At 53.5% G+C, this 14,457-nt stretch overlaps 1 protein-coding gene across 1 annotated transcript; it reads left to right on the top strand.

Annotated features, from left to right (window-relative positions):
* Positions 1–2,146: 2,146 nt before the first annotated feature.
* On the top strand, positions 2,147–6,563 carry LOC309447947 (Krueppel-like factor 15; the record flags this gene model as incomplete). Its single annotated transcript, XM_082069091.1, has 2 exons — positions 2,147–3,063; positions 6,267–6,563. 2 exons carry the CDS (start codon positions 2,147–2,149, stop codon positions 6,442–6,444), a joined length of 1,095 nt encoding a protein of 364 aa, XP_081925217.1. The 3' UTR covers positions 6,445–6,563.
* Between the last annotated feature and the right edge of the window lie 7,894 nt (positions 6,564–14,457).

The raw sequence follows: 14,457 nt of genomic DNA on the forward strand, positions 1-14,457 counted from the left end.
CGAGAGGAGAGTCACAGCCCTCGGCTCCTGCTCGTTGGCTGACCTTGGGCAAACTGCTTTTCCTCTGTGTGCCCAAAGTGCACATCTGGTTTCGTTCGGCAGTGGAGCGCTCTTGGGGACATGAAAGACTTTAGGAATAGAAAGTGAAGCTTGAACACAACGTTGACCTTGTCCTGCGTTGCGCTTTGCTGAAGGCCAAAGTCAGGTCTCCGTTTCCTTGCAGTAGCTGATCTGGGATGACAGCACCGTTGACGTGCACTTTGCAAAAATGCCTTGGATTGACAAGGCACTGACGTCTGAACAGGTACCGACAAAGTCTGTTAGTAACGGAGCGTGCGGCCAGGTCACACGTTTCCCCTCCGCAGCGCTCTGTGAGGTAGGATGTCACAATTGCCCCCAGCTGGATGGGAAGCTGAGGAGCAGAGTGTTCCAACAACTCCCCCAAGGCTGCACGGGACACCCTACTCAGAGCTCCTTAGTCCCAGCTTAGCCCCTGGACCTTCCTGCCCTCTGGTTGTGCTTTTCTGCGTGTTGTTCAACAGAACTGTTTGCAAGGTATGTGCTAAGTGATGCTCCTGAGCTAAGGAGTTTACAGTTTAATTCAGTTGTCCTGCGGGCAAACTGAAGGGCTGGAGACTTCCTGAGCTGCTTGCCAAGGAGACCTTGTTGGAAAATCAGGTTTTAAGACTTTCTGGAAGAGTGTTTGGTAGCCAGAGGGCAAAGGCTTTTGTAGCCTCTGAAGCTTGTAGGAAAAGGAGACAAGAGTCAGAGCAGCAGAGATCAGAGAGAGATCATGAAATTGGTGTGGAGGAAGAAGTGGAACTGGGTGCTGCCTTGAAGGTGATGGTTCAGAGCATTAACCTATGATGTGATGAAAACCTGAAGGCTGAGATTGGCCCAAACGCCTTTCACACCTCCCATGTGAGCAGCGATGGTCTCTGCTCACCGCGGTTTGTTGAAGTAGAATTGCGCTGGGGACACACGATGGGCAGCACCACGAACGGCCCCAAGCAACGTGCTCAGCAGGGTTTGAAGGACATGGGCAGGATTTTTCTTAAGGAGCCGAGCCTTTCTTTTAAACCCAAACAGCTTCTCAAAAATTCCCTTTCCAGCTCTCAGCACCCTGAGCAGCACTGATAACAAGGACTGGCTTGACTGGTTTGCAGCTCTGCAGAAATCTCATGGACTCACTCGCTCTGGAAGAGGTTCACGAAGGACTTTGGTAGAGGTTTTCTTTCTCTTGGAAACCCGGTTTTTGCATTAAATGTAAAAAGCTCCTGCCTTCTGGGGCGGTTTAGGCGCTGCGGGAGCAGGACGCAGCCTCCACGCTGCTGCCCACAGGGGCAGGGACGATGTGACTCCAACCCGGAGACACCGTGACTCTTCTCACCCATTTTGAAACGCGGCGTTCGTGTCCTCAAGGGCCCCGTGAGCTGACCCCAGTCCATCTGCGGTGCTTTCAGGAGGTGTGACTGAGCTCAGCCTGCCTGAACTCGCCTTAAACTTGCTGGTTGAGGCACCGAGAGCTGGTGTAACCGCAGCAGCGTGGTTGCTGGTGAACACTCAGGGCTGCGGTGCCTGCACAGAGCCCCAGGCGGTTTGGCAGCAGCGGTTGCCTTGTTATCTCTTCCAAAACGAGTTGGTTTCAATCCAGCTGCGATGGGTCTGCGTCAGGTTGTGGTTGTACCAACATTTGCAGCGTGGAGAAACCAGCCCCCTCTCTTGGACCTGAATGAGCTCCTCGTTGTAAGCCACAAGGCATCGAGCAGGGCATCCCTGCCCCCTGGCTTGGGCAGAAGGGGGATGAAGTGTTTCATTGTGTATTTTAAACTCCCTGGAGAACTTTGCTTCTGGGGGTGTATCTAGCTCTTTGTTGGCATAGGAAAATGGTCAGCATGTGTTTTTTGAGCAACAACCTCCTTAAAAACAAAGGCCGCTGACTAGTTTTGATGTTTCCTTTCTAATGCACAGTCCATTTTATTCAAAGGTTGACGTTTTGTTGGTCAGTTGGGTTTTTTGGGGGGCTGTCGGTTTGTTTTTGGAAATAACCTTGCTGGCGTTCCCTTGCAGTTGAATGGAGACTTCGCCAGCTCTTCCAGAGGCTTCTGATCCAGCTGAACCAAGAGCAGAAGACGCGAGTCAACAAATGGTCTCTGTGCATCGCCAGGAGCTGCTGCCCCCCTTGCCCAGCTCTTTCCTCCTGGAGAACTTTGCCAATGCTCTGCAGCACAACGTGCCACCGTCCCCTCTGCCGGGACACGGCAGCGAGAGGGTGTCCGGCCACCCCGAGGGCTCCGGCCACCTCCATGCGGGTGACACCAGCCGCTCTGATGGCCCCTCGCTCCCCGTGTCCCGCGCAAAGGGGGAAGATGCGAAACCCCAAGTGTGCGAGGCTCAGCTCAAGCTGCCCGACTTCTGCGGCCGCCTCTCGCAGGACTTCACCCCCACCCTGGAGGAGATCGAGGAGTTCCTCAGGGAGAAGGCCGAGGTCCTCAAAGACGAAGCGAGCGAGCTCTGCCCGGCTGGAGGGAAGGTGGAGATCAAATCTGAGCTCAGCTTAGGTAGCTCTGAGGGATGGCTTATCTCCGGCGTGACTCAAGAAGATGAAGTCTCAAACGCTGCCCAGCTTGGAGGGACAGCTGATGGTGGTGACCAGGCGGTAGCTGCGGGGAGGGTTCCTGTTGTCCTCCAGATCCAGCCCCTCCAGATGGACTCTGCTCTAACACAGAGAGCCATGGGTGGTGTCCAGCTGCTCCTCAGCTTGCATGGCCAAAACCTGTCCCTCCTCCCTCAGATCCAACCCTCTGCGACCACCAGGGACCAAAAATACGTCAAGATTGCCCCCTTGCCCATCGCCACGAGGCCGGGGCCGCGGGGGGATGTACAAGAGGAGGAGGCGACCCCCAGGTTTCAGAAAGGCCCCGCTTCCCTGGTGCGCTCCCATCGGTGCCCGCACCCGGGCTGCGGCAAGGTGTACACCAAGAGCTCCCACCTCAAGGCTCATTTTCGGCGGCACACGGGGGAGAAACCCTACACGTGCGCTTGGCCCGACTGCGGCTGGCGGTAAGTGGGGTGTCCCGGCGCTCGCCGGGGCGCAGGAGAGCCCTCGGCTGCTGGAAATCCAGGGGAAAACCACAAGTTCTCTTTCCTGAGTCAATTCTATGTGAGAGCTGGAAGGAGATGGGAAGGAGGAAAGTTTGTTGAGCGCTTTGGGTAGTTTTCACTAAAAATGCTGGAAACCTCCGGCTGGGGACACGTACTTGACAATCTCCCAAACACCCCAAATCCCCCTTGCACTGGATGTCTAAATACCCTCCATCAGTGCAGCTTTTCCAGGTGATCTTGTAACTCTGCAAGCTTTCTCCGCCTAGTTCTGGACAATTTCCACCACTGGGCTACCAAAATGGCTTTTCCCATTAATATTTGTCCCAGAAATTAGGAGTCTCGCTGCTTCCTCAGCAGCCAGCGCACAGTTCTGTGCTTATTTAGCAGCGCTTTGCTTTCTCTTGCTATTTGCCTGCCCTGCATCCCTCCAACACCCGTGAGCCTGTCGCGTTATCTCCACGTTGCATTTACTTTTGTTTGCTCTGTGCATGCTGGCGGTTGGCATTGTCTTTCACCTACGTTCCTGAAATTAACCCCGCTTCTTAATCTTGCTGCACGTCTCCGATTATTTCCCTGACGCCGTGTTTTCTCCCCGGTACCGCACACCTGTCCTGGGGGGCAGGATGCTCGGCGCAGCCTTTGTAAGGAGGGTTAATAGTCCTCAGGTCTTGCGTAGCACTTCTCATCAGCAGATCTCACCGCGTTATCACAAAGAAAACTGGTGCTGGCAGCACTGAGCTTTCCTGGTGCCTTACGCAATGCTTTGGCAGACACTCGCTGCCTTGTTTCCCTGGATGGTGTGTTATGGCTTCTGTGTCGGGGTGGGGAAGCTCTGGGAGGTATGAGACTAGATCTGAATTTTGGACTCCCTCTTGCCAAGCTGCTCTCCCATTGCCATCCACAATTGTCCCTCAATGCCACCTCTAACCCCAGTTCATAGGCATCGGCTCCTTTTCCAGTGCTGCTATAGCATCCTACGCCTGATGCTCAGAGCCTGGGGATTGAGGAAGGGGACAGTGGGAACCACACAAGCATCACGTTGTCCCCTGGGAAAGGAGGATGGCGGTGATGCCACACTGAGCGACAGCGTCCTGCAGGATGTCCCCAGGTTGCTTGGCTTCACTTGCCAGCCTGCCCACCGGTTACACCATGGAGTGACGTACTCAGCTGCCGCTGGGGTTCTCCGGGCCATCCTCCCTTCTCTAGATGTGGCCCTAACTCGAAATATCACACAGTATCACAGTATGTTTGGGATTGGAAGGGACCTCAAAAGATCATCCAGTGCAATCCCCCTGCTGGAGGCAGCCCTCAACCTTTACTGCTTCGACCAGACCCTCCTTGTCAGTGAGGATGAGATCCAGCAGTGCACCTCTCCTGGTCGGCTCCTCCGCCATCTGCATGAGGAAGTTCTCATCAATGCACTGGAGGAACCTCCTGGACTGTGGCTGGCTGGCTGAATGGTCCTTCCAGCAAACACCAGGGAAGTTAAAATCACCCACAGCAACCAGGGCCTGTGACTGTGAGGCCACTCTCAGCTGCCCATAGAAGGCCTCATCAACTTCCTCACCCTGATCTGGTGGCCTGTAATACACACCTACAACAGTGTCACCCCTGCCAGTCTGCTCCTTAATTCTCACCCATACACTCCCAACTCGCTCATCATCCACTCCTGGGCAGAATTTAGTACATTGTAGCTGCTCTCTCACATAGAGAGCAACTCCACCACCACGCCTGGCCGGCCTGTCTTTCCTGAAAAGGACACAGCCATCCATGACCACATTCCAGCCATGTGTGCTGTCCCACCATGTTTCTGTAATTGCCACCAGATCACAATCTCCCGACTGAACATAGGATTCTAACTCCTCCTGCTTATTCCCCATGCTGCGCGCATTGGTGTACAGGCATTTCAGGGAAATATATACGTCATTTCTCCTGGCCCTGCTTTCTATGAGAAGCTGAGACCTTGGGCCTCGCTTCTCGCAATCAAGCCGGAAGAGAAGTCGGTGGTTTGCACAGAAGAGCTGAGGATGGCCTTGGGACACATTTTGTTTTCACAGAGCCTTTTGTGAGCAGCCGCAGTATTTACTGCACCAGGTGTGAGCTTGGAATCCTGTGGCTGGGGTTACATCTGAAGCTCAAGTTTTCTGCTTGTTTGCGTAGGCTTGTTTCAGCCAGATGGAAAAACCCTTCTGTCCTAATACTCCTGACGCCTGTGCTGGCTCCTTAGAGGAGTAAACCCTGTCCAGTCCTCCTCTCCAGCACCCCCCTGACACTCAAACATGCTGAGGTCACACCAGCTCCAAAACCTCATCGAGACCCTTGGGCTGGCACTTGTGAAACTGCTGCAGCCCCGCGCTCTACAGGTGCCGCCAGGTCTGGATCTGCGGGTGCCAGGTGGAAGAAAGGGCGCAGGGGAACGGAGATGTGCGTGTGGTTACAGGGGCTTTCCAGGCTGCTCAGCGGACCTGCTCCAGGCGTGGGAATTACACGGACGAGCAGTCTGAGCGCTGGGCACATCCCCAGGGCAGCAATCGACTTGCTTTGGCCTGGAAACCTCCGCTTTTGCACTCTGGGCTGGGTACGTTTGCTTTGCCTCCCTTGCGCTTGGTGTTTAAACCAGCTCAAGGGCAGCTTCTCTCTCCCCAGCTCCCCATCTGAGAGCAAAAACTCTACACCATTCTCAGAAACAAGGGGATGCTCAGAGTTTGCAGGGAGAACGCATGCTCTCCCACTCAAAACAAGGCTTCTCTCAAAGCGATGCTCTTCTTGGGGTTATAGTAAAGCCCTTACAGTGTCCTTTAGTCACTGGGTTGATGCCCCAAAAAGCAATTTCTCTCAGTATCTGGCCTTGGGATTGTCAGCTCCCAAGAGCTTCCAGCAAGTCTAAAACAAATGAGGGAAGCAGGTGGACACAGTGGAAAGAATTAAGATCTCAGTAGGTGAATCCTTTTTCTCTAAATCACCCCATGGAGGGGTTTGTTTCCCTCCGTTCCTCCAGCAGGAGCCTCGAGGACCTGCGTTTCACTGGGAGGTTGGATGGAGCAGAAGTGACCTGTCTGTGGTCACCCCAAGAGCCAGCCCTCCCATGTGCCGCGGTCCTCGCGTTCCCCGTCCTGTGCAGCGGCCAAGGCTGGATCCACCATCCTTCCCTTCTCCCGCAGGTTCTCCCGGTCGGACGAGCTCTCCCGTCACAAGCGTTCCCACTCGGGTGTCAAGCCGTACCAGTGTGCCGCCTGCCAGAAGAAGTTTGCCCGCAGCGACCACTTAGCCAAACACGTGAAGATCCACCAGGGCCAGCCCTACGGCCAGCGGGCGCCGCGGGGCGGCAGCAGAAGTTAAGCCTTGCTGCTCGTCCTTGCAAGGCTGAGTCCAGGAGGCCCCAAAGCCAAGCAAACAGAATGCAGAACCCACTGTAATAATGAAGCAGGATAAATGACTTTATTTAACAAATTATAGAAGATCCACCGTTATGCTGCTATTCAAGGATGACCTATATTCAGGGCCTGTTTCTGGTACTATTGTCCCTCTCTTAAATATATTAATATGTGACGGAAAGCCGAGTTAATTCAGGGTGAGTGTGTGTGTAGGGAAGTGGGGCTGGGACAGCTTGACAAGGTCACTTTGCAGGTGTCACCTGCCTGCTGCAGTGTGACAGGTGAGAACTGGCCCACAGCCCTTCATCCCACATGGGACATCCCTGGGGCTGCTGCAGCATCCCAAGGCTCTGGGTCATTTCTGAGAAAGCCAGAGAGGATTTATTTCGGTTGGGCTCGCTCAGAAACCCACATCCATGAGCCCGTCTGCCAGGGTGGCATGTCCAGGCAGGCAGAACATGGTGCTCAGGGGGTGTCTGTGTTGTGCAGCAGCTGCGGGGGCTGAAGCCAGACGTTGGGTTTGGTTTATCTGGCAGGGTTGGGATGGTGGTTGTGTTCTCATAGAATCATGGAATGTCCTGAGCTGCAGGGACCCACCAGGATCATGGAGTCCAACTGCTGTCCCTGCACAGGACACCCCACAGGTCACACTGTGTGTCTGAGGACGTTGTCCAGTCTCTTGAACACTGTCAGGCTGGGGCCGTGACACCTCCCTGGGGAGCCTGTTCAGCATCCAGCACCTCTTGGTGAAAAACCTTTTCCTCATGTCCCACTGACCCTCCCTGGCACATCTTCTGCCATTCCCTGGGCTCTGTCATTGGTCACCGGGCAACACACGGTGCATGTTGAAGTGGGATCAAGAGAACTGTCAGCAGCACCAGCAAAGTCCTATTTTAACGTGATGGGCTATGGAGAGACCCCGATGCGTACGGACCCAGGGAAGAGCCGCAGCTCCGGCCGGGGGCAGCAGCGCAGCTCCCAGGTTGCTGACGTCCTTGTTGTGTTTGACTTCTGGTTAATTAAAGGCCAACTCCTTGCTACTGTGCCAACTTGCCGAGCTTTTGCAAACATCTGGGAGGGAATTAGGTGCTTGTGCAAACAAAGAATAAGCGTCAGGAGTTTGAGCTAGGCAGTATGCCCTTTCTACGTGGCTTTGCCAGCATGTCTCAAGCTGATATTTAGTGCCTGCGAGCTCTTTGCAACGCGGGTGTGCTCGTGCCGTCCTTCCAGAGAACTTCACACGCTTGTCTCAAGCTGCCCTTGAGCTGGCTTTAGTGAGCTGTGTTGGGCTGTGCCCGAAAAGAGGACAGGGAAATGAGCTGATCTCCTTTCCCTGCCCCGTGGAGAGCGCGTTTGCACAGCAAAGAGGTCGTTCTCTGGTCCAGCAGCCCTTTTTGAGGGTTGATGCTGGGGAAGGCAAAAGCCAGACTGGTGGGGATGGATATGGTGTCCTGAGCTGAGGGTTGGTACAAAAGCATCCAGGATAAGACACCAAACTTCCGTGCGAGAAACACCAGCTTGTAAAGCAATCTGTCCTAGTGTTGTGCGGCTGGAGATGGTTGCTGGTGGCTCCTTCCTCAACGCGGTGCCCGGAGCTTTTCCAGCTTTGTTGAGAAGCCACCGCAGTGGGACTTCAGGGAAAGAAGCAGCAAGGGAGCTGAAATTCCTTGATTTAATCTTAGTTTAGAATATTTGGGGATGCTTAACTGCCCCTGAAGGAGGTGCTGCTGTTGTGGAGACGGATGGAGTGGGGCACATTCCACCCCTGAGGTTCTCTGGTGCACTGAGATGATGGATTTGTTTCTCCTACTGTTTGTTTTTCCAGCACTGCCGGACCACGGCCCAGCCCAGGACCTGGTGCTGCGGGTCACTATCCAAGCAGCAAAGAGAAGGCTCCACTCCCCAACGCCTTTGGCCCCTATAAACCGCAGTAGTTTCTGTAAAGTGGAAACTTCAGCGTGCAAAACCGGTGTTTCCGCTGAGGAGGAACGTTCCTAAAGCTGGCTTGGGGTTTGGATTCTGTAGTGCAGCCGACGGAAGGCTCGCTGGCTGGACTCCAGCCCCAGCGCAGCGGGGACTGACGTGGGTCCAGCGAGCGGCTCTGCCGTTTGCTCCCCAAGCGCTGGCGTGCCGGGGAGCGTGTTTCCCAGAGAACACCCGCATCGCTCGCTTTTCCTTTCCCCAAAGGTCTGTTTCTGGATCCCGGCTTAAACTCCTTCATCCTTAGCTCAGAAGTGGGGAGGTGGCGATGTGATCGAGGGACAGGAGCTGCCTGCAGCCGGGTTTCTTTCCCGCGTGTGCAAGACCTGCGACTCTCACGTTGACTGTTTGGAGAGGGCTCTCCCATGGAGGAAGGACGACAGCTTTTGCCGTGATTAGCTGGAAATCCAGACCTGCCTCAGGGAGGGAATGCACCGCGAGCGCTCCCACCTCTGCCCTGACTGGATACCAGCAAGAATCATAGAATCATTTCAGTTGGAAGAGACCCTCAGGATCATCGAGTCCAACCGTAACCCAGCCTAACTCAGGCACTAGCCCATGTCCCTGAGAACCTCGTCTAAATGCCTTTTAAACCCCTCCAGGGATGGTGACTCCAGCACTGCCCTGGGCAGCCTGTTCCAATGCCCCACAGCCCTTTGGGGAAGAAATTGTTCCCCAGATCCAACCTCAACCTCCCCTGGCGCAACTTGAGGCCGTTTCCTCTTGTCCTATCGCTTGCTACTTGGGAGAAGAGCCCAACCCCTTCCATGCTCCAACCTCCTTCCAGGCACTTGTAGACAAAAACACAGCCCGAGTTTGTGTGATGCTGAGCCTTTCATGACGAGCCAGAAGAGACAGGTATGCAAGAGACTATTTTGCGTCTCCCTTTGTTTTAGCGGATTTTTGCCTGGCTAGGAATTCACTTCGTGCCCTGTTTGCTCGAGGGCTCTCTTTGGAGGCCGCACGCCAACGTGACTCATGCCCGTCTCGTGCTTTTATCCATCCCCCTTTGCTCTTCTCCCTCGCTCCAGCCTCTTTCACAGCGCTCCCTGTTCGTTTCGGACCTGCCCCATCCTGCCTCTCTCCGCCGAAGGCGATTTGGGGAGGTTGCGTGTTTCCAAACCGCGGAGCGAGAAGAGCCCGCGCCTCGTCGTTAGTCCCAGGACCTTCTCTGCTCCCCGGCAGCTCATCCCCATCGGTCCCGGTGGATCCGCAGTGGCATTCGGGGCTGGGAGCGCTGGCGACTCGCAGAGCACCCAGTTTGTATTGCTGTTCCTTTTAAACAAACTGCAAAGGGAGGGGAGAGGTTTGTATAAAATAAAATACCCCAGATCCGTATCTCTTGTGCAATCCTTATTACAGTCTCACCTGCTTCCCTCTAGGGACTTTGGATGAATAGTCTAAAAGGTTTACCGAAGGCTTTGTAATTACTTATCCTTTGCTCCAGTGAGGATGTTACTCCACAGCAATGTTCATTGGGGAAGTACAGATGAGACCTATGGCATCGGGAGGGATGAGGAAGGACCCTCCTGTCTTCCCACAGACAAAAACACCAAGAGGTGACACAAACAGCCCCCGTGTCACCGAAGCTGCTGGGTTGTGACCCCGGCTCTGTCTCAGGTGGTGTTAAGCGAACGGGGACGTGTGTCCACCCAGCTCCCTGGTGCTGGAGCGATGGGAGGCACCGGTTGCGCAGTGAAAAGGCTGTTGGGTTGCTAAGCAGTGCTTTTTAAGAAATTAAGTGCAAGCAGACAGGAGTTGTAGCGGGACAGGACGTGGGAGAGCGCCGAGAGAAATGCAGGCGGCGGTTCTAAATCTGCAGCCGTGGCTCTGGATGCACCGTCTGCAGCAGCAAAGTGACGGCGCTGACGTCCCCAGGCTGCACGTCCCCTGCAGCTGGTGCTGGTGGCTCGTCCTCCGAGACAAGGGCCAGCGCAAATCCACAGCTGGAAATTTATCTCTAAGATGGATCATAGCATTAGTTGGTTGGGGTTTTTTTTGTCCCAATAATATCAGAACGGAGGTTTTATTAATGATTCTCCCTTTCAAGAGATGAGTTTTATTTGAGGCAAACACAATTCTTGGTGTAGTTTCTCCCTGGGGTTACGCAGCAGAAGTTGGTTTGGGGCAGGGGGCAAACCAGAGCCTCGAGTTTTCTCAGAAGAGCAGGGAAGGACTTTGGTGGGCACGAGATGCACAGGCTGGAAAACAGGCCAACAAAGAGGGTCGGCTGAGTTTTCCTCCCCTGCCTGGCCAGTTCACCACCAGATGGGCCAGCTCCTCCCAAAAGGTGGGAGCTGGTGGTGGGAAAGAGACAGAGAGGGTTTGCAGCTCTATCAGCACAGCTGATGGCCCAGCAGCGCTTTTTGGGCTTGAAGCTGGAAGGAAAAGGGATGGGAGCCCCTTGTCGATTTGTATTTGTCCTGGGACATGGTTCAAGCTCTTCCAGAGCCATCGCTGAGCACAAAATGCAATGTTTTCTTGCAAAGAAGTGAAGTTTATCATGGCCTTGTGCTGCAGCTGATGCAATAGCTCACACCTGATGCAGGCGCTGGGAACAGTTGGGTTAAGAGCACAGTGAAGCTTAATGAACAAAAGAGCTAAATTAAAACAGCTGGCCATGCCGGATGACTTGCTGCTTTATAATCAGCTTTCTACGTAGGCACAAGCCTGTTTGCAGGGAGGCTGGAGTGGGGGGAACATCTCTGGGTAGGAATAAGGCTAATGAGCGACTGGATTTTGTTCATCGCTTGCTCTGTGGGGCTCGGTGGTCTAAAGTGGGTGCTTGTTTTTTAGCATGGACTTTGAACAGGTTGCTTGCAGGGATGCACCTTTCCTAGGAGCCGCTCTCCGCAGCCCGTGCAGGTAAAACACTTTGCTTTCTGCTGTTTTAACAAAGCTGGGGGAAGGTTTCCAGCTGATGTGGTCAGTCCCCTGGCTGGAGGGGACAGGGGTGACAGTATCTGCTCAGCTGTGCCGTTCCTTGCTGTTTGATCCGGGAGCTGGGCAGTGGTACAGGAATGGCTTATCCTTCCCTGGAAAATCCACCCAGATAAAGCCTTTTTTGGCTTAGAAAGTACGTGGTGGGAGGGGAAGAAATCAGATATGCGATTTGACATCCATGGCTCTGTGTTTGCTTTTGGAAACGTTGGCTTTTCTCTGTGAATTACACCAATTTTTCCCCAACTGCAGTTTCACAGCTCCTTGCTGAAAGAGCTGAGCGTGCTGCAGTCTGGTTCTCACCTCTGCTATTTCAGACCTTGGCTTGTTTGCACAAACAGGCTTGGAAATTAAATTTTAGATGTCATTGAAATGGCCACGATGGGTCCTGAGTTTGCCCTGTTGTCCCCAGGTGTGACAGTGCCATTGGGTCGGGCCAGGGGAGGGTTTTTGGAGTCGCATCCAGGAATTTCATGCAGGATGTGGCAACTTCACAAAGGGTAATTGTGCTTTTAGTAGGAGAAGAGCTGTGGAGATAACACAGTGGAAATTAGTTTGGCAGCGTTGTGCGATAACCAGAAATCTTCTGATGCGCAGCTTTAGGGCTTAACTTTCATAAGCACCTGAAACCATCTCTGAGCCTATGTGAGTCAATGGAGAAGAAAACCCAGCCTTTCTGCTTCTGGATCTGGTTCCTTGCTGTGCTGTGAAGTTTTTGTGTAACTGGGTAATTCTGCTTCTTCCTGAAATGAAACATTGAGCACGTCTTTAACTGTTGTATGACTTGGGCATGGCACATCCTGCTCAGCAGAGTATTGAACTCGGGAGCATTTTCTCCAGCTGATGAGCCTTGGACTGGTCCTGGTCAAATATCTCCTGGGGGAGCGGAGATGGAGGCTCGTGGGCTGGATCCGTGTCCGCTGTAGGATGCTCAATGTCCTCTCCACCTCTTCTCTGCCATCAGATTGCCCGGTCCTGGAGATGCGGCTGTTGTGTCTATGGACTCAGAAATAACAAGGGTTTGAAGCCAATGCAGATCTGGGGCTTTTGGAGAGAATCAACAGACACTCAAGCAGAGGCAGAACTGCTTTCTGCAAAGGAAACACGGAGAATTGGGTGCAAAAAGGCTTTTTATTGGGTCTGAGAAATATGAGATTGGTGGTGGCTTGGGTGTGAAGGGCACAAGAGGATGGGAACTGAGTTCTCCATCTTCAAGGTGCTCCTTTCAGCTTTGTCTGGTATTTGTGGGCTTGGTAAATACCCCGTGCACATCCTGCGGTGTCTCCGGGAGCCCTGTGGAGTGACAAGTTCCCGCATCGGTGAGTGTCACCACATCTTGGGACACCGGGGTGGCACCTCGGTGAGGGGCTCACCTGGGTCCCAAAGGCTGGGCTGTGAGCAGCGGGTGAAGATGCCCAGATGGCAGATTTTCTGCCATGAAACGTGTCGGGTTCAGAACTATCACCATCTAGTTCTTGTAGGCAAACAAGCACCCATGCCCACTTACCCCCAAGGATCTTGAGAGTTGGGGTACGAGGTGCTAATGTTGGTAACTGAAGCCTTAGTGATCATTCAGCTTCCTTAGAGCACCTGTGGAGAGAGTTTGTCCTTTTTCCTCCCTTTTTTCTTGTTCTGCTTGCCTAGTCTCTCATGCCTTTTTGTCTTTTTAATTGAAAGTGGAGGTGGGGAAAGATGGAAACCATTTCTTAGTTTTATTGTGGAATGTGGTGGTTAACTTCTGTAAATAACTAAATAATGGTCAGCGTGGTTAAAAACTTCCCTCCTTCCCATGAGAGAAAGCACAATTTGGGGAATAAACTTTCTACTTTTTCCTGTAGTTAAAAGACATCTTGATTCCCTAAACTCTTCACTTTCTCTGCTTATATCTCCCTTCTGATCCCATGACACTGCAGTAAGTGCTGATAAAGGGTTATTTTTAAAGGTATTGTGAAATACAGTGTCATGTTCCCTTCTCTTGCTCCTGAGTTTACAAACCTCCTTTCACTTCATTTGGTCGTCATTTGACCCCAGGAAATGGGACCAGCTGAAGGAGATGACCTAGTCATGGGGTGGGATTTACCTTCGTAGAACCAGCATTAATTGCAGCTGGAGCAGCTCAGGCTTAACCAGGCTCTGAGCCACGACTTGTGTGTTTGGGGGATGATGGTACATCCCAAACAAAAATGAGCTAATACCTGGCTGTGTGGCGCTTTGGCTTGTAGCTGCGTATGGAGCAGGACTCGTGTTTGCAAGAAGGCAACTGGGGGAACGGGTGCAGAAGACTCCGTGCTAACGCTGCCAACCTTTTCCCGGCGTGTCTGGGAGGCAGAAAGCTGCGTGTTTTGGCATGTGTGGTGTCGGGTGCTGAAGTGCTGCTGAGTTTTTATTTCTGCCAACGGGTGGGAGCCTGACGGCGAAGCAGCCAGAGGGGTTTGCTCATGGGAGGGATGGGGGAGAGCGCTGCCTTCTCAGCACTTCACCTTCTGCTCCCGTGGAAAACCACTGGTCTCAAACTGGTGTGGAAAGTGCCTTTCTTAGTAGATACCTCCAGACTGTGGGTGCCCGTCTGTTGGCCAAGGCAGTGCACCTTGGGGATAACAAGTCTCTGGCCATGGAAGAGCAGTTTGCTGGGGACTTAAGTGTGGCTTTAATGAGCTTCAGGGTGATTGGGGCTCCTGCTGTGTGTGCAGTGAGCTTGGGGTCATGATGGCATCGCCATTTTCACAGAATCCCAGAATGTCAGGGGTTGAAGGGCCCTGGAAAGCTCATCCAGGTCAATCCCCCCATGGAGCAGGAACACCCAGATGAGGTTACACAGGAAGGTGTCCAGGCGGGTTGGAATGTCTGCACAGAAGGAGACTCCACAACCCCCCTGGGCAGCCTGGGCCAGGCTCTGCCACCCTCACCGGGAACAAGTTTCTTCTCAAATTTAAGTGGAACCTCCTGTGTTCCAGTTTGCGCCCATTGCCCCTTGTCCTGTCACTGGTTGTCACCGGTGCGCAGGGATGGGGTGAACCCTGGGGAAGATCCAGGAGCCCAGAACATCCACATCCACGTG

Source organism: Streptopelia decaocto (genome assembly GCF_964273445.1).
Source record: "Streptopelia decaocto genome assembly, chromosome: 19".
In the NCBI taxonomy this organism is placed as follows: domain Eukaryota; kingdom Metazoa; phylum Chordata; class Aves; order Columbiformes; family Columbidae; genus Streptopelia; species Streptopelia decaocto.